The following is a 17,724-nucleotide window of genomic DNA, read 5'->3' as shown; positions in this document are numbered from 1 at the left end:
AACGAACTGATCGACGGCGTGAATAACTACGGTGGTTACTGGTGGTGTATGGCGGTGGACTGAACCCTAGTCGCGATCGTCGGGCTAGGTTTAGTGGCGGCGGAACAGCGGCGACGTATACCCTAACGACAATCGAAAAAACCGTAGGCGGCGGCGGAACCCTAGCGCAGTAGGGTGGCGGCGGCTGGATGGTTTGGCGGCGACTCGGCTGGTTCAACGTGTTCTTCGCGTGATCTGAACCTAAGCTCTAGATACCACTTGTTAGGATTAAACGCACACACGAAACCGAACACGACACGAAAGCAATAAACGAACACGAGGATTTAACGTGGTTCTGTCTAAACTGACCTACGTCCACGGGTGGCAACTAGGTATATCTTTATTGAGTGACAAATATTACAAGTACATAATGTTGTTTATATAGAGACTGAACTAGGATTAGTAAATTATTATGCAAGAAATCTAAACCGGGCCGGGCTTGGGCCCGACTGCCCACACCCGTCTCCTCTTTTGACTTCATATAATAAACCGGGCCAACAAGGCCTATGAACCCAACAATTACAACATCAAGAATATAGAAAAAATAAAAGACAGAGAGAATATTGTAGTGTGTGGTACCCATTGTTTATATTAATCAGTGTTAACCAAAACACATAGATTTTTTTCTTTACTTAAATCCAAATATAGCTGTTTCACGCTCGCCATCTTCCTCACGAAAGGAAGGATACTCAAAATTCTATTCGAATTCGAAACATTTGAAATTTGACTAGATCCGTATTCGAGTCTAGAAATCGAATAAGAATTTATGATTTTTTTATTCGATTCGATTTGAAATTTGAATTCAAATATATATATAATCCTATATATATATTAGACTAAATCTATAAATAATAAATGTCCATTACAAAATAATTAAACCCATTAGCCCATACTATTATTTCTTAATTTTGTCTATATTCCTCAAACACTTCTTTTTTTTCTTTAAATGACATTTCATATTACACAAATCCTAATTCATAGCAGTTCAATCGCAACCACCATGGTCGAAAACCCCAAACTCGAAGTTTATATTGATGTTATCGACTTCTCGTTTTACATGTTTAAATATTAGAGTATTTGTACTTTAATTTTGAACTTATTATCCCGTGGTATTATAGCTATATAAAACTTATATTTGTGTACTTTACAATTATGATTATGGTTTTTGAAGTTTTTAATATAGGTGAACTTGAATCAAATTGAATTTATTCGAATTCGAGTTTCAAATACGAATTAAAAAATTTCAAATATGGCATATAATACGAATATGAATTCGAATCGAATAATTAAATTTTTAATCGAATACGAATACCAACAAAAAATTAAAATATTCGGATTATTCGATTTAATTAACTTAAAAAGTCGTCGTTCAATTCGATGAACACCTCTACATTGAAGATCACTTCATGCCCTTTAGCGCTGGTGTTGTTGCAGTGTAGCTCGTGAAAGCTGTCTACATGGCAGGATGACGCCCTTCACGAGTGCCTCGTAACAGATAATCTTACTAACATTAAAATGCAAATGCCAAAAGAGTCGATACAAAACACAACACACATAAAAATGCAGGTCAAGCTAGAGCCAAAAAATCCCTACACACCCGTTATCTAATTTGGCATTATCCCAAGGTCACAAAACTAAAAACCAAAACCCCATAAACATTTTGACAACTCTCATAATATCAAAGGGATAGACTACACTACGGCAATCCACTGTAACACTATTTGTCCGATTAACCGGAGAACATGTCGGCGCCAATGATGAAGATTCCAACTGGGTTCTCACTCAATTATCCTTACACCTTTAAAACCACTAGGGTTTCAGTTCCAGTAATCTCCTACTGCTTAAACTCAACAACCGAACTCTCATCATCATCACCACCAGACAACTTACTGCCGCCGGTGAAGAAGAAGCGGAAGCCTTACCGGCGGCTCCGGCCGGGTGAAGCCCAAGGTATCACTGAGGAGATGAGATTTGTTGCAATGAAGCTTCGTGAGAAGAAATTAAAAGTTGAGACTGATGAGTTGGATGAGAAAGAGGGTAACAGTGACGGCGACGGTGATCAGACGTGGGAGCCGGAGTTAGATGGGTTTGTGAGGTATTTGGTTGACAGTGAGTTTGTTTTCAGCACGGTCGAGCGCTTGATCGATGAATCACAAGATGTTTCCTGTAAGTTTTCGGTTGAGCTTTTGTGCAAGAGCTAATTGAGGAAAATTGTTAGGTTTTATAAGTTAATGATTAACCAGTGTTGTGAAATCCCGATTATTAGTCGGTGATTAATCGCTAGCGGGTACCTAAATCGGTCAAAATTTATCATAATTGGTCAAAATCTTTCAAGTATATGAAAAATTATACTTATTTACAGTGTTGTAGAAACCCTAAGCTCTAGTCGAGCGGTGGGATTAATAGGGATTAATCTAATTGGATTTATATGTAAATTTTCAAACATACATGTATATATACCAACTTTTATATATAAAATTACAAAATAAAATTTTCAGTTTTACTGATTTTGACCAAATAGCGATTAATTGGTGTCTAAGCGCAGTTTTTACAGTCATGCTTATTAATCCAATCCGATTAATAAGTTCAAACATTATATATAAAATTTTGTATATATGTGAAAATAATTTTGAAAAACTGAGTATAAAGTTCCAATCCGATTAATAGTCGGTAGGGTACCGCTCCCACCCTACTAGCGCGTAGCGAGTTCACAACATTGGTTAATCTCCATTTTTCCTTTTCTGCAAGACTTAACTGATAATCAGTATGGCGAAAAATGTTAACTTTTATGAGTTTAATCTTCAAAATCCTCTTTCTGCTAGACCTTTTGATCATCAATTTGGGAAAATTGTGAACTTTTATGAGGTTTGATGATGGATTTGATTTTGATTTCTGCAGTTGCCTACTTTAGAAATAGTGGATTAGAAAGATGTAAAAGTTTTTCAAAGGATATAGAATGGCTTAGCACACAGGACTTCACCATCCCCGAGCCTCTGTTTACCAGCAAGAAATATGTCAAGTATTTGGAAGAACTTGCAGCCCAAAGTCCTCCATTGTTCTTCTGTCATCTCTACAATATTTACTTCTCACACATTGCAGGTGGTCAAGTAATTGCAAGAAAGGTATAAATTAATTAATGAATTGTTTCACTTTATAAATTAAACTCATTGATGATATTGGATTTAGGTATCTGAAAAGTTACTAAACGGTCAAGAGCTCGCGATATGCCAGTGGCCTGGGGACCCTGAAGAGCTATTAAAGGGCATGCGAGACAAGCTTAACGCGTTGGCAGAGGTTTTAACCTAACTTAACTTTTGTTATACATTTTCTTCATATGTTCTGATTAGGGGTGGCAACCTTGACCCAAACCATTCCAAATGGGTCAATTTGGGTTGTTTTAAAATTCAAATGGGTTGAATTGGGTCATAGGTTTTAATTAAATGGGTCAAAATGGGTCACTTGAAATTCCACATTCTTATTTTTGGGTCAAAATGGGTTGACAAATTTAACTACATGGGTCGATGTGGGTTAGTGTATTAAGGAAAAGTGACATGTTTGGGTTGAAATGGGTTTTAGATTGGAACGATATCGGTTTAGGTTTCGGCTCGGATCAGCTTTCGTGCCGACACGAGTTTTAGCACTGGACGGGTTGGGTTTCGGTTTCTTTCGAGTTTTCGCACTAGACGGGTCGATTAAGGTTTTTGATTCGTTTTCGTCGACATTTCGGTTTCGGTTAATTTGTCGGGTTTTTTTTTTTTTTTTTTTGATGAACGAGGTTAACGGTGAAAATATTTTGGTTTTTTTACTTTTTTCGTTATTTGTTTATATTTTAAGTTATGATTTTTTATTTGTTTTTTTTGAATTTTTTTTGAGGGATTTTGATCTTAATAGAAATCATCAAAAAATATTCAAAAAAATTAATAAAAAAATCATAACTCAAAAAATAAAACAAAAACAAAAAATGTAAAAAAACTAAAACGTTTCGTCCGTTGTCCTCGTTCAAAAAAAAATCGACAAATTAACCGAAACTGAAATATCGACAACAACGAAACAAAAACATGCTGAAACAAGCTGTTATGTGATGAAAGGAACTGAAAAATCGCTAAAGCAAGCTGTTAAGTGCTGAAACGACCTGAAAAATCGCTTAAACGAGCTATTTGATGCTAAAACGAACTGAAAAATCGCTTAAACGAGCTATTTGATGCTAAAACGAACTGAAAAATCGCTTAAACGAGCTGTTACGTGCTGAAATGAACTGAAAAATCGCTAAATCGCTTAAACAAGCTGTTACGTGCTGAAACGAACTGAAAAATCGCTTAAACGAGCTGTTACGTGCTAAAACGAACTGAAAAATCGCATGCGCTGAAACGAACTGAAAAATCGCTTAAACGAGCTGTTACGCGCTGAAAAGAACTGAAAAATCACTTAAACGAGCTGTTACGCTCTGAAACGAACTGAAAAATCGCTTAAACGAGCTGTTACGCGCTGAAACGAACTAAAAAATCGCTAAAACAAGCTGTTACGCGCTGAAACGAACTGAAAAATCGCTTAAACGAGCTGTTAAGCGATGAAACAAACTGAAAAATCGCTTAAACGAGCTGTTAAGCGCTGAAAAGAACTGAAAAATCGCTTAAACGAGCTGTGACGCGATGAAACGAACTGAAAAATCGCTTAAACGAGCTGTTACCCGCTGAAACGAACTTTAAAATCGCTTAAACGAGCTGTTACCCGCTGAAACGAACTTTAAAATCGCTTAAACGAGCTGTTACGCGATGAAACGAACTGAAAAATCGCTTAAACGAGCTGTTACGCGCTGAAACGAACTGAAAAATCGCTTAAACGAGCTGTTACGCGCTGAAACGAACTGAAAAATCGCTTAAACGAGCTGTTACGTGCTGAAACGAACTGAAAAATCACTTAAACGAGCTCTTACACGCTGAAACGAACTGAAAAATCGCTTAAACGAGCTGTTACGTGCTGAAACGAACTAAAAAATCGCTTAAGCGAGCTGTTATGTGCTGAAACGAACTGAAAAATCGCTTAAACGAGCTGTTACGCGCTGAAACGAACTGAAAAATCGCTTAAACGAGTTTTGACCCAAACCCGTTTTGACCCGTTCTAACCTTGACCCGTTATAACCCGAACCTGTTGACCCTAACCCGTTCCGACCCGAACCAAAAGAACCCTTTTTTTAAGTGACCCGTTTTGACCCTAACCCGTTTCGACCCTAACCCGTTTCAACCCTAACCCGTTCCGACCCATGACCCATTTTGACCCAACCCAACCCATTTGCCACCTCTAGTTCTGATATTAAGTTATAAAATCTTTCATTGCAGCATTGGACACGAGACGAGAAGAATAAATGCTTAAAAGAAACAAGCAAGTGTTTCATGTACATGGGGACGATAATTCGTTTGATTATCATGCGATAAACCAAAAATTTTATCAATGTATTGCTTTCAAAATCTTGTGATCAAGTGTTATTTGGACACAGATATGATGTAACTTCTATTACAAGTGAACCTACAATTTTGATCTAAACTGTCAATGAGACACTGACCCATTTATTGTTGCTACTTGCAATCTGTGAGTCGGTTGAATAACAAAATGATCAACGACACGTACAGTATTTACAGGATCTTGATGAAACGCATTTGCCCTCCATTTGCTTGGAAACTTTCTGTGATGGCTTGCTTGATGTGGCTGTCTCACCTCGTTGTCCCACCCGGGATCCAGCTTCCATTCCTTCGGGACCTAGTAAACCATTTATTGACACTTAGATTATTATTTAGCGTGTTTTAAGGTTAAAAGTGGATAAAAATTCTGTACCTTATCGACTGCTAGAGTGAATATCTCAAGATCGCCATCCGTTTTGATGTGAAACCGAGTGAAAGATTTGTAATTGGCGATTCGTAAGGAGGAGAATGCTTCATCAAAGTGTAAGTGAAGCCAATTGATACAAATGTATAAGTAGCTTCCAAATATAAGTGAAACCACAGGTGTTGAGAACACCCAGAAATAAAGAAACACAGATGCATAGTATATGGTTGCACCACCTCTCGAGAGGGAAATCATCCCGTTTTTGCATATGTTGCTTCGTGTCACAGCCATCACCTGATTATAAGATAAAGTGTGTCAAATAGGTTGGGTTCACAGATAGACGGGTCAACACCGACACGAACCTGAACACAAATATATTTCACCTACAGAATTTTATTTTATATTATTTTGTTTATTTCACATATTAAAAAATATGTCGTTTTCACTATGAAAACACTTGATAGTTGATGCCCCATTTCAATTTTGTGTTCTAAATAATGACAAAAAAAAAGTACTTATAAGTTGTCATGGTATAAACCACATTCAAAAGAAATGACTACAAAATTGAACAAATTAAATGGGTCAATCTATGAACCCGTCTCTCAAGTCAACCTAGCATGACATGTTTAATAAGAGTGTTCTACCTAAAACTAGGGGTGTAAACGAGCCAAGTTGGCCCTTGAACTACTCGAGACCGACTTATTAAAAAGTTTGAATCGAGCCAAGCTCAAACGGGCTCAAGCCTTAATATACTTAGTTCAATTTAATATATTAAATATAATTTTATATAATAACATTTATTGTTAAAAATTGTAATAAAATACTAAATAATATGTATTATGTTATATATAAAAATTATAATTACAAAATATATAAAATACTTTGAAATGTATATAAATTAATTAATAAATAATACTTGATCTTGAAAAAACAACTCACGAGCCAAGCTCATGTTTTAGAAAAAAGAGCTTCAAACAAGCCGAGCTCGGCCTCAGGCTCGGGCTTGGTTCATTTACACCCCGACTAAGAACTGACCAGCAGGGCCGTCTCTAAAAGCACGATGGTCGTCGTGGGCCTTGTACGAGCTATAAAAATGGGCCTCGAAATTTATTAAAAGAAATTAAAAACTCATATAATATATGAAATATATTCAAAGAAATTAAAAACTTATGGGCCTCAAATCTCGATGGGCCTTGCACGATTGCCTAGCCCGCACATGCTCTAAGACGACCCTGCTGACCAGTTATAAGAAACCTAAACGGAACCGACAGATTTGTGTTAAATTGTGTCATGTCTGAAATTCATAACCCTAACGATGATTAGCATTTACCACACCCGAAAAGGAAGCAAAGATTGTGAAAATCAAACCTCAGGAACATCAAAAGCTGACATTAGGTATTTGATACACGCAGGGTAAAGCCCGAAAGTCCATTGTTCTATACGAGACCGAAGGCCAGTGGGGTCAGGAAAATGCTCACTTTCCACTTGTCTATACCATTCATATAAAGTGTGGTAACCGGAAGTTGCTAAAAGGTTATGTTGAACACATATCTGAACGCCTAATTCCATCAACAGCATAAGAACTAAAGCAGCCGAAAGATGAGCAGAAACATGCAGAAGCGCGATCACTAATCGTCTTTTACGTGACATTTTTGGAGGCACAAACGATATCGCAGCCACTAATAATAATAAAGCACCTGTAGACGATACATAAGATTGCCCGAGCATGTACATAAAAGCATCCCATATGGTGCTAAAAAAGCTCCGTACGTGGCCAGAAAACGAGTCGTCCTTCTGTAAAATATGCCCAAGGTTGCACTGGAAAAACAGCAAACATTACATATTATTCTAATGAAGTATTATACGCGTGAGATTATAAACGATTCATACGTACTTGTGGAAACATAGAGAACGTTAAGATGAAGTAAATGAACCCGCCAATGAAATCAAACTGCCAGTTTTTCTTCCGGAACTTCAATATATTTCCTAGAGCAATCTGTATAACATGAGCATATCCCGCGTTTAATCACTCATTAATAAATAATAAACTATGCATAACGTTTAACCAAAATAAAATAAAATAAAACAAAACTATACTCGGCTTGAATCATCAACTTCTGGATAACTGGCTTTCATTTCATAAGCGGTACCATATGCTTTATCAAAACCACGAAACACGTGTGTCGGGTGTAAAAACGCCCCGCCACAACCGTTCACAAGTAAATGTTGTATTGAGTCAGAATTCTCGGTTGGAACACGCGAATGACGCATGTAATGATGTAAATCGCCCGCCATTCGAAGTCGGCACCTTCCTTTTAAATGATCTTTAATAAGATACGTAACATTTTTTCCCGTAACATCATCCCAATACCAATCCAATAGCCAATTCGGTTCATGTGTCATTAGTATCACAGAATCATTTTCCTTAACCTATAACCCAAAAAAAAAAACATATACTTACATACCATAAATAGATTAATAAATTTACTTTTGAGGTTTGATTTACCTTTTCTTTAATTAACTCTGCAAAAAACTTGAACTGATAAACATCAATGTCACAATGAAGGGCTAAATCAAGACCGAAAACCCACCATCCTTTCGGTAACTGTAAAGCGAAGTAGCTTTTCTTTTGAGGCATCAACCACCCACCTAACCAGCTTTTGTGACAAATATACCTCATAAAAGTTTGAAGCCCATCAAACCAGTCGTGGTTTCCGGGTATAAGGAAGCACTGGGGCCCATCATATTGTTTTATCCCCGATACGCCAACTGGTAATTCGGGCTTTTCCACAGCAATATGCACATCCTTATACCACGATGGTGACTGAAGCGCGTACTCAAAAACACGAAATAACCGCTTCTCGTAGGTAAATGCCGATGGGTTAGGATACCTGGATAGTCATTACTATTTATTAGGGTTTCATTTAACTTTAACCTAACAAACGATTGAACGCAAACAATTAAACGAATCGTTTGTTTAACTAAACAAACAAAGTTTTTTTTATCATTTTCATTCTGGCCAAATGGTTCATGAACAATTCTCTGAACGTTCGGTTTATTTACAGACGTATTTAGTTGTGTTTAGCACTTTAGCCATGGTCCGTTATAGGTTTGTATAGGGTTTCTGGTATCCTCAATACTGAGGGTTCCCTCCATCGTAATCACAGTATTCAGATATATTATTCATGTCTTTTATACACATACAATAATGAAGGAAGGGTATATGTGTAATTTCACTTACGCGAGATCACCACCGATAAGGAGGAGGTCTCCACGAGGTAATTGTTGTAGGGAATTATTATCGGAAGCGTATAGCAATGGTTGTGCAAGAAGTCGCGCGATGGAATAAGATGAATTCCCGCCATCACCCGTATCGGCCATGAAGTCAAACCAAAGTTGATCTTTATCGTTAAGATGGTCGTATAAAAAGTCCTCTTGTACCCCTTCATGGACCCTACTCATTGCCGCCTGCATCATTCGCATATCAAATCTTCCAACAAATACAGTCAGAGATACAAGGAGGTCAAACACAGTCTTGAATAAATCAGCCGACGTCCTACAACATACATACATACATAGATAAACATATACATATACGTACATAATATATAAAGAAAAAAGAATACTCATGGTTTTAGTCCCAGTGGCTTGGTCAAATAATTACTAGTTTAGTGTAGTTGTTTTAACATGACTTTTTTAGTCAGTGTCCAGTGTGGTTTCAATTTCTGAAAAAGCCAAATTGGAACTTTTGAAATAAAAGTGTTATTTTGGTCAAGCCGCAAGGATGAAAACCGTAGTTTAATCTAGAAAGAATAAAAGAAATTATACCCAGAATACCAAGGAACCATATCCAAAAAATTTGGCTTCATTTGCTTGTTCTTCAACTTCTCGGTTTTCTCAACCGATAGAGGATGAGTAAGAGCCCATCTGATGATTAAAATTAAAATTGAAGACCCTCTAATTTTATAACTTTTTGGGTACAACATTGAAAGCAACCTACTTACCCTGTTGATCTTTCCACCACATAATTAGCCATATAAAGCCCTATAAACGTCGCCCATAATGAATAAATTGGAGAAATTTCATCTGAAGTCTCGCACGGGCCGCTGCAAGAAAACTAAAGCAAAGAAAAAGAAATTATTAGAAGACACATAACTAAAAACGTTAACCGCAAACCGAATAAAATGATAACACGAAAATGATCACATACTTCTCCATATATAACCCACTTAGAAAGAAGCGGGTAATCACCCGCAGACCCTACCGGAGCAAACCATGATTTGCAAATTTCATCTTTTAATTCATACATTTTAAGAAACTTTGAAAGCCATATGCTCGGTTCACCCTTCTTCAAAAGCGCAAACAAACCCGAATCTCTTCGGCCCATTCGTTTTTCATTCAACGCTTGATTGCCACAGTGGCTATAAAACACACAACACGCCACACTTAACACCTACAGTAATAATAGTTATCACACCATCAATAATATGTTCTATCTCAAACGAGTCAAATATGTATAACAAAGCTTCAATGAAACGTACCGCACAATTTTGAACAATGGTCAAGATCTCGGGTCTCCGGCCCGCGACACGGGAAACAAGACCCACATACCAAAGACCATAAAAAATTAAGTGGAAAACAATGAGTACAAAAATGGATGAAATGTAAATTGTCAAAAATAACGAAAGATTCATTCTCATATCAACTCCCATTGATTGAAAACTGGGAAGATGGTATACAGCAGCCACTAATATCCATGCTATATACCTGCAAAAGATTACAAAGGTTATAAAAAGTTCAACTTTTTTTATAAAGAATGTAACTTACTTACCATCTACTGAAATTTGAATAGCTTGGCTTTATTGTCTTGCCTACAAAAGGAGATGAAAAGAAATAGAAAAACCCTAATAAGCAGGCGTACATCGACCACCATTTAACGTTGTTGTCTAGTTTGTGAACGAGTGTATGTATGTTGTCTGATGAGATAAAAAACAGGCAACCAATAGCAACTGCAATAAACGCATGCCGGGAATGCTCGTGTGGGTAAGGGTATGTATGTGTTAAAATTGTTCTGACTTTCTCCATATTATTTGTATCTAACAGGCCCAGTTCTTGATCTTTTTATCTGTAACCAAAGGCAAATGATTTACAACAGTTCCATATAATTGATATTACAAACCAATGTAGCAAGCAGCTCCAAGATCCTGAAAACAGTACACAATTTCAAAATCAGACCAAAATTTTGATTCTTGATTATCTTATTATTAGGGCTGTAACCAAACCGAATGTGACCTTGTTCGCGTTCGTCCATTTAACCAGACAAAGAAACTATTCACGAACACATAACCAAACAAAATTTTGTGTTTGTGTTTATTCATTAATGAAATGATTTGTTAAGTGCTTGTTCGTTAACTTTATAAACGAACGCAAATATACACAAACGAACACAAACCAACATAATTACATAAAGGATCACAAACATATATAAATTTGAAAATAGAAAACAACATTCTTAATGCCAAAAAGACATAACTAGCCAAATCATTAATCAAGTTAAGTATTTAATAATAATTATCCAAATGAACGAAAGCTAATTAACACATTATCAAACGTTCACAAACACAGTGGATCGAACACGACGTTTGTTCATGTTCTTTCGCTCGCTTTATTAACCGAACAAAATTCTCCTTGTTCATGTTCGTTCACGGACAGTTCGCAAACATTATTATCTGATTCCAAGTCAATGATATGTTTACGTATAAAGCTCAAAACAGCTGATGAGAGTATCAGCATAGCTCAATTCATCGTCAAAATTAGGGTTTCAAGAACCAAACCCAGATACAAAGACTCAAAATTTGACAGCAGGAAGGGTTAATCATCAAAACTAAAACATACCCATTACATTTTTAACAATAATCATCAATTTCATTCAAGTAATTGTGTCAAGAAACACAAATTAGTGACAAAATAAAAGAAAATATAGTACCTTGAATGATGAGTAAAGAAACAGAGATTGAAAGTGGGGTTATTGAGGAGTATCAATAACAGGGCATATGTATATATTATAATTCGTTTCTTGCAGTTAATGTTTGTGACAAACAATATGTATGTATATAAATAAATGGGATTTGGGGTTTGGGTTTAGAAAAAGAAAGTTGGTCGGTGAAGGGTTTGTGGGTCGGCGGTTAATGGAATCAAGAAAAGAAAAATGTGCTAAATGATGATAATAATGATGATGATGACTATATGATAGAGAGACCAAAAGAGAGATTGCATGCTCGACGTCAACGATGTCGAACGTAACGTTTGCCATTTCACTTTCTTTCTTTTTTTTTGGTAAAGTACAACGGATATCGATGAGATAAGACCCGGTTTATCCGTTTGATAATTTCGATAGGTTATTCTTGGATTACGAACTTAATGAGGATCCATCGCGGTCGAAGTGGAAGGGTATATTTTTGGCTGATCCTTCATCTGACAAGCAACTCTCACGTCCGAGCATTTGTCTTTACTCTCATGTTTAGCCAGAGCTAGAATTGCAGAACAAGTCAGTTAATAAGTTTACACGTTGAAAGCTAGGTGTTTAGTTATGATATTATCATGTAACGCATTTAATGCTTGCCTTTTGTTCTTGCATATAAGAGGATTCCTCTCACCCGATAAGGCACGTTGATGAGATTCAATTAGTACATTCCTTTCACATTTAGTATTCATTTATTTCATCTTTGCATTCAATCCCGTCCTCAGATAGTTTGTACCGTATTCGTTGTTACTTGTCCAAGTAAGTGTCCGCTAATGTCTTAAGACCCACGATGCGTGATTTTGGATATTGGGTTTAACATATATATTAGTTTGAGTGTTTAAAGCGTTTATGTATGAATTTGATAGGCAATCAGAGTACGTATGGGATAGAAATTTGATTTAAATATAAAAACAAATAGAAAGAGATAGATCAACATTTCGTCTCGGATACAGATTCACCATCGAAACAAAAAGTCGGGTTTAACCGAATATGCAGATTCACCAGTCTGGCTAAAGAAAATGTGTCTAAGAGCATCACCCAACGTGCCACGGTTTAGCTAGCATAGATGATTGAAGAAACACTAACCGGACCCCGGGCAGATTACTGGTAACCTGGGGGTTAGATAGATGTTTCCCACGAGGGGTTAGACCCTGAGAAGATGGTTCTTCTGATAACCTGCAAAACAGACACCGTGAGCTTGTCACTGAGAAGGAGGGGGGGTTCCTCCTTGTGACCACCATCCGGCGTGAGAATCAGACTAGATTGCTCTTTAAATATAAAAGTATATTAAGAGATTGCTAGAGCAGATATCAGGTATAATATGATGATATAAGATATGATGAGATGGTCATACCATTTGTGGTATTTATAGCCGAAGGTAGGTTTCCAAGGAGGTGTGGCCGGCTGCAACAGTGTTCCTGTTCCACCAACAGTAGCCTACGCACGTGCCCTGCTGGTAGTTGGTGGGTAGGCAGCGGCTGATAATGACCAGGCCTGCTGTATACCATTCCTTTTCCACCAACTGCCGGCTACGCACGTGGTATGACAGGAGTTGGTGAGTAGGCAGCGGCTAATAGTGACACAGTACAGGAGCATGCTGCTCGCCATACTGTTGTCAATAAGCTGTCGTATCTTTAGTTAGATCTTTTTCCCATACCTCGTCAGGTACAGTACAGAAGATCTTCCCGTATCGTACGGACTGGCTTATTTGGGCGGGAGTATTCCCCCTCCCGCCCTTGTGCGGGATTGTTCCCGGCTTCGCTCATTCCTTCAGGTGACACTGAGTGATTGAGAGCTAAGTGCCTTGTGCGTGTAGCCTTGCTGCGCGGGTGGCCTTCCCTGATGGCTTGTATCCGAGGCTGCGGGGACAGGCGGAGTCCTTCACCATCGGGAGGCATTTCCTGCGGGACCAGCTTGCGTACTGCGCGTAAGGACGTCACGTCTCTGAGCATGGTTGGTCCTGCGGATCCAGTTGGTTTCTGCGCAGACGTCCCTCTTCAAGGTGAGTCTTGCGGGTCCAACTGGGCTCTGCTGGGACCTACCTCTTCAAGTCCCCCCAGTCCAATGTTCTTCTCATGAGTGTTTAATAAAGTGAGGTGAACTTTTGGACTTAAGCAGAGGGTTTTGAAAAGGGTTTTTTAAGGTTTTCCATGGGGATTCCTCCCGCGGAAGTCCTTGTCACTTGCAGAAATGCCCGAGTTTCCTGCTTGGTCTTTGGGTATGATGCGGGTAGGCTGTAACCTCCTCGCAAGTCAGGAGCGTTGAGTCCCACTTGTGTGGATTCTCCATGAGGTTTTGGTAGTTTTGAACATAGTGATCAATTATGTTAAGACCACCAATTCCATCCTGGAGCTTCAAACAACGTAGTTCTCGACGTTCCCGCTATGCGGGGATGTTATTTCCGTTTCCGCAAGCATTGCCCAGAAGATCCTTCTTGGTTTCAATTCCCAGCGGAGCGCTAGGTATGTGAAGGGTTTTGCCTTAACACTGTACCTGCGCTCGTCTTACGGTTACTTTACTTCCAAGGTATTCCTGGCGTCAATTCCCTGCGGGTGCTAGGTATGTGAAGGGTTTTGCCTTAACACTGTACCCGCACCCGTCTTATAGTTACTTGGTTGCCGAGGTACTTGGCTTCAATTCCCTGCGGGTGCTAGGTATGTGAACGGTTTTGCCTTAACACTGTACCCGCATCCGTCTTACGGTTACTTGTTCGCCAAGGTTTTCTTGGCTTCAATTCCCTGCGGGTGCTAGGTATGTGAAGGGTTTTGCCTTAACACTGTACCCGCGTCCGTCTTACGGTTACTTGTTTGCCAAGGTTTTCTTGGCTTCAATTCCCTGCGGGTGCTAGGTATGTGAAGGGTTTTGCCTTAACACTGTACCCGCATCCGTCTTACAGTTACTTGTTCGCCAAGGTTTTCTTGGCTTCAATTCCCTGTGGGTGCTAGGTATGTGAAGGGTTTTGCCTTAACACTGTACCCGCATCCGTCTTACGGTTACTTGTTCGCCAAGGTTTTCTTGGCTTCAATTCCCTGCGGGTGCTAGGTATGTGAAGGGTTTTGCCTTAACACTGTACCCGCAGCCGTCTTACGGTTACTTGTTTGCCAAGTTAAGGGGGGTATTTTCCCGCCTATTATTTGATCTTTTTGAATTTTGAAATTCGAAAGGTTGGTGAGGATAAGAACAGTCCAAACATCTGAAACGTCGTGCGACGGTTTCTTCTGACTGTGTCAGGACGTGCAGGAAGTTATGGTGACGTGACAGTACATGGTCATTCCAGACGCTTTTTCAGGCGCGTGGGCGCGATTTTTCGGGCGCGTGGCCGCGAAATTAATGGTACGCGTCCTGTCAACAGCTGTTGCCAGCTTGCTTTTTGCCACGTGTCATAGTTTCATTGCACCTTCGATTTCTCTCTCCTCCGCATTAATTTCATCGCATTAATTGCGATTAGTATATAAAGGGGGAGAGGGTTCTTTGTAATCCACACTTTACATCTTCTCTTCATCTCTTAAGCGATTTCCGGCGAATACTCCCCTTTTCAGGCAAGCATTCTCCCGAAATCGTTTTCTTCTTTCCTTCACAAGATGTCGTCTCGTGACGTTGAATCCATAGCCGATGACAAGAGTACTGCTGGTGAGTGTCAGTGTGCTCTGCCTGGCGATCTGTACCGGTATGTCGTCAGGAAGTTCATGCTCGAGTCACTCGAGCCTGAGTTTCCTGAACCCCATCATACTGTGTACTATGCCCCCAGAGGCAAGATCGGGGTTTATGCAGCATTCTTTGTTTATGGGAATCTTAGGTTCCCATTGACAAAGTTTGTTTACCGTGTCCTCGAGAGGCACGGTGTTCATCTGACCGAGTTGCACCCGATGGCGATCGCGAAGATCCGCCACTTCGAGTGGGTGTGCCGGATTTTGGGTGTTGAGCCCTACGTTGACCGCCTGATGACCTTCTACACTTGGAGGTGCATCCAGGGGTGGTACACGTTGACAACCCGAATCAAGGGTTTAAAGATCTGCGCGACCGAGCGCAGTCTTCGCTCGTGGAAGCGGGAGTTCTTCTTCATATCCGCTCGCGCCATCCCCATTGCCATGAAGTTCAAAAACGGGCAAGCACTTCCCAGCCTTCACGCCTCCAGCTACCAGGAGGCGGAATGGTTTGCGAAGATATCTCGGGTCCAATCTCCGGTTTACCGGTTTGCGGAGTCCGGGATGGTGATGCTGGGGATGAGCCGAGTGTGGAAGGCTGCCGATGCGCAAAAGATCCCAATCGTCCTCGAATACGGTTCGAACTCTGTTCCTTACGGTATGCTTTTTTCCCTTTTGTTGATTTTGAAATTTCTTCTAACTTCTTTCCTGTTTATTTCAGAGGGGAACGACCTGCAGTCGCTCCTAAACCCGCGGGAGGCTGACGGTCCCGCACGGATGGGTACTCGCGCTCTAGATGAGAACGAGTTGCCCATCCTCGAACAAACGGCGGATCGGTTCGTGGAGGTCTATCCGCTAGGCCATGAGATCCTTAGCGCCCGTCGGCCAGGTAAGGCGCTCTTCGACCCTCGACCCCTCAATGTTGAAACCTCTGCTGGAATTCCTCTAATCGTATGTTCTGATGAGGAATCCGCAGATGGTCCTCCGTTGGTGCGGAAGAAGAAGGCTGCCGGCGGGAAGGGGAAGGAGAAGGTGGCCTCCACAGCCGATCCAGCGCCTCGGTCTGACTCGGAGACCGAGAGCGAAGAAGTGGCGGGGAATCCCGGTGGTGATAAGACCACTGCTCCGGAGGCTGTGACTGTCACCTCCGGAGAGCCCAAGAAGACGACGGTAACCGGCGCAAAGAGGCCGGCTCCATCGGGTTCGTCCCCGCCTCTCCGTACCTTCAGGCTCAAGAAAACCCGTAAGTACAATTTTCCTTTGCTTTTATCTTCATAGCTTAATATCGTTAACACTTATCTTCTTTGTGCAGGCGTGGATGTTGACGCATTCCAGGGTGGAGCGCAGAGTGGTACCTCCACGCCAATGACGGTAGGCCCGGTCAGCCTACCTGAGGCGACGACCCAGGCGGCTGCGCCTGCGCCCGCTGGTTCAGTTGCTCACTCCTTTGAGCCGACTGTTCCAGCCGAGATGACGTCACCGCCGGCCGTGAGTGCGATTTTTACAGCATCTTTCACTGAGCCGGCGGTTACAATTGCTGCGGATTCCGCGGCAGCGACCGCGGCGGCTGCTACGATGCCCCCGCCATCGGCAACGACGGCCGATCCATCAGGTACGCATGGGGGTTCTCGCATCTCTCCGCCACCTTCCCATCTGCCTGACCTCTTGGATGGATTTCCGTTGGGTTCAGGTGATGGGTTCGGCGGCTATCGGCCTGTAATTGACCCTACAGGTGCGTAGGGTTCTTTTGGCCCATTTATATATATTTTCTTCATCTTTTCCTAACTGCTTTATGTTTTTTGCAGTGTCGGATTCCAATGAAGTGTATGTTCCACGATGGAACATTCGCCGAGGAACAACCCTTCGCACCCCTGTGGAGTGCGTGGAATGGGCTCGTCACGCTGCTCCTAGTGGTGCGTTGGGGGAAGCCATGGCTAGCTACCAGGAGGGTAGGCTAACTAATGAGCTTCGGGTTCTCCTTGCTCGGATGCAGCCGCGCGTCGAGCTGCTTTGTCGTGAAAACGACAAGTTAAAAGCAGCTCGCCTTAAAGAAGTTGCTCAGGCGCGGGCCATCCGGGAGGAGAACCAAAGGCTTTCCGCCATAGCTGCGGAAAAGGAGAAGGCCTTCAAGGCCCTTGAGGTTGAAGTTCAGGCACGACTCGAGGCCCGTTCCAAGGCTGCCCAAGCTGTTAATGAACA

The 17,724-nt window shown here is 40.8% G+C and overlaps 2 protein-coding genes across 3 annotated transcripts; one reads left to right on the top strand and one right to left on the bottom strand.

Moving 5' to 3' along the window:
• Positions 1–1,781: 1,781 nt before the first annotated feature.
• LOC143621992 (putative inactive heme oxygenase 2, chloroplastic) lies at positions 1,782–5,561 on the top strand. The gene is made up of 4 exons (XM_077093257.1): positions 1,782–2,205; positions 2,938–3,161; positions 3,226–3,333; positions 5,376–5,561. The coding sequence occupies exons 1-4, from the start codon at positions 1,782–1,784 to the stop codon at positions 5,469–5,471; spliced, it is 852 nt and encodes a 283-aa protein (XP_076949372.1). The 3' UTR covers positions 5,472–5,561.
• Positions 5,501–11,968, bottom strand: LOC143622036 (uncharacterized). Of its 2 annotated transcripts, XM_077093288.1 has the most exons (13): positions 11,846–11,968; positions 10,691–11,063; positions 10,401–10,626; positions 10,070–10,312; positions 9,864–9,976; positions 9,688–9,786; positions 9,101–9,415; positions 8,366–8,750; positions 7,957–8,289; positions 7,754–7,855; positions 7,228–7,677; positions 5,869–6,153; positions 5,501–5,793 (listed from the first exon to the last, which is right to left on the bottom strand). In XM_077093288.1, the coding sequence occupies exons 2-13, from the start codon at positions 10,942–10,944 to the stop codon at positions 5,584–5,586; spliced, it is 3,015 nt and encodes a 1,004-aa protein (XP_076949403.1). In that variant the 5' UTR covers positions 10,945–11,063; positions 11,846–11,968; the 3' UTR covers positions 5,501–5,583. The 2 variants fall into 2 exon arrangements, with proteins under 2 accessions (XP_076949403.1, XP_076949402.1); XM_077093287.1 differs by lacking the exon at positions 11,846–11,968 and having other exon boundaries at positions 10,691–11,148.
• Positions 11,969–17,724: the final 5,756 nt, after the last annotated feature.

The sequence above is a fragment of the Bidens hawaiensis genome, unplaced genomic scaffold (assembly GCF_021521415.1).
Source record: "Bidens hawaiensis isolate Kalapana, Puna unplaced genomic scaffold, B.hawaiensis_p1.1 tig00003004_1, whole genome shotgun sequence".
NCBI lineage: Eukaryota > Viridiplantae > Streptophyta > Magnoliopsida > Asterales > Asteraceae > Bidens > Bidens hawaiensis.
This window is presented reverse-complemented; position numbering and strand designations above follow the sequence as displayed.

Bases quoted from the DNA above. Each gene is read 5' to 3' on its own strand.
- LOC143622036 (XM_077093288.1), bottom strand. From the start codon at position 10,944: ATGGAGAAAGTCAGAACAATTTTAACACATACATACCCTTACCCACAC. The intron at 10,627-10,690 runs GTAAGTAAGTTA...AATCTTTTGCAG, and splicing joins TATTCAAATTTCAGTAGATG to GTATATAGCATGGATATTAG. The intron at 5,794-5,868 runs GTACAGAATTTT...ATGGTTTACTAG, and splicing joins TCACTCTAGCAGTCGATAAG to GTCCCGAAGGAATGGAAGCT.
- LOC143621992 (XM_077093257.1), top strand. From the start codon at position 1,782: ATGTCGGCGCCAATGATGAAGATTCCAACTGGGTTCTCACTCAATTAT. The intron at 3,162-3,225 runs GTATAAATTAAT...TATTGGATTTAG, and splicing joins GTCAAGTAATTGCAAGAAAG to GTATCTGAAAAGTTACTAAA. The intron at 3,334-5,375 runs GTTTTAACCTAA...CTTTCATTGCAG, and splicing joins AGCTTAACGCGTTGGCAGAG to CATTGGACACGAGACGAGAA.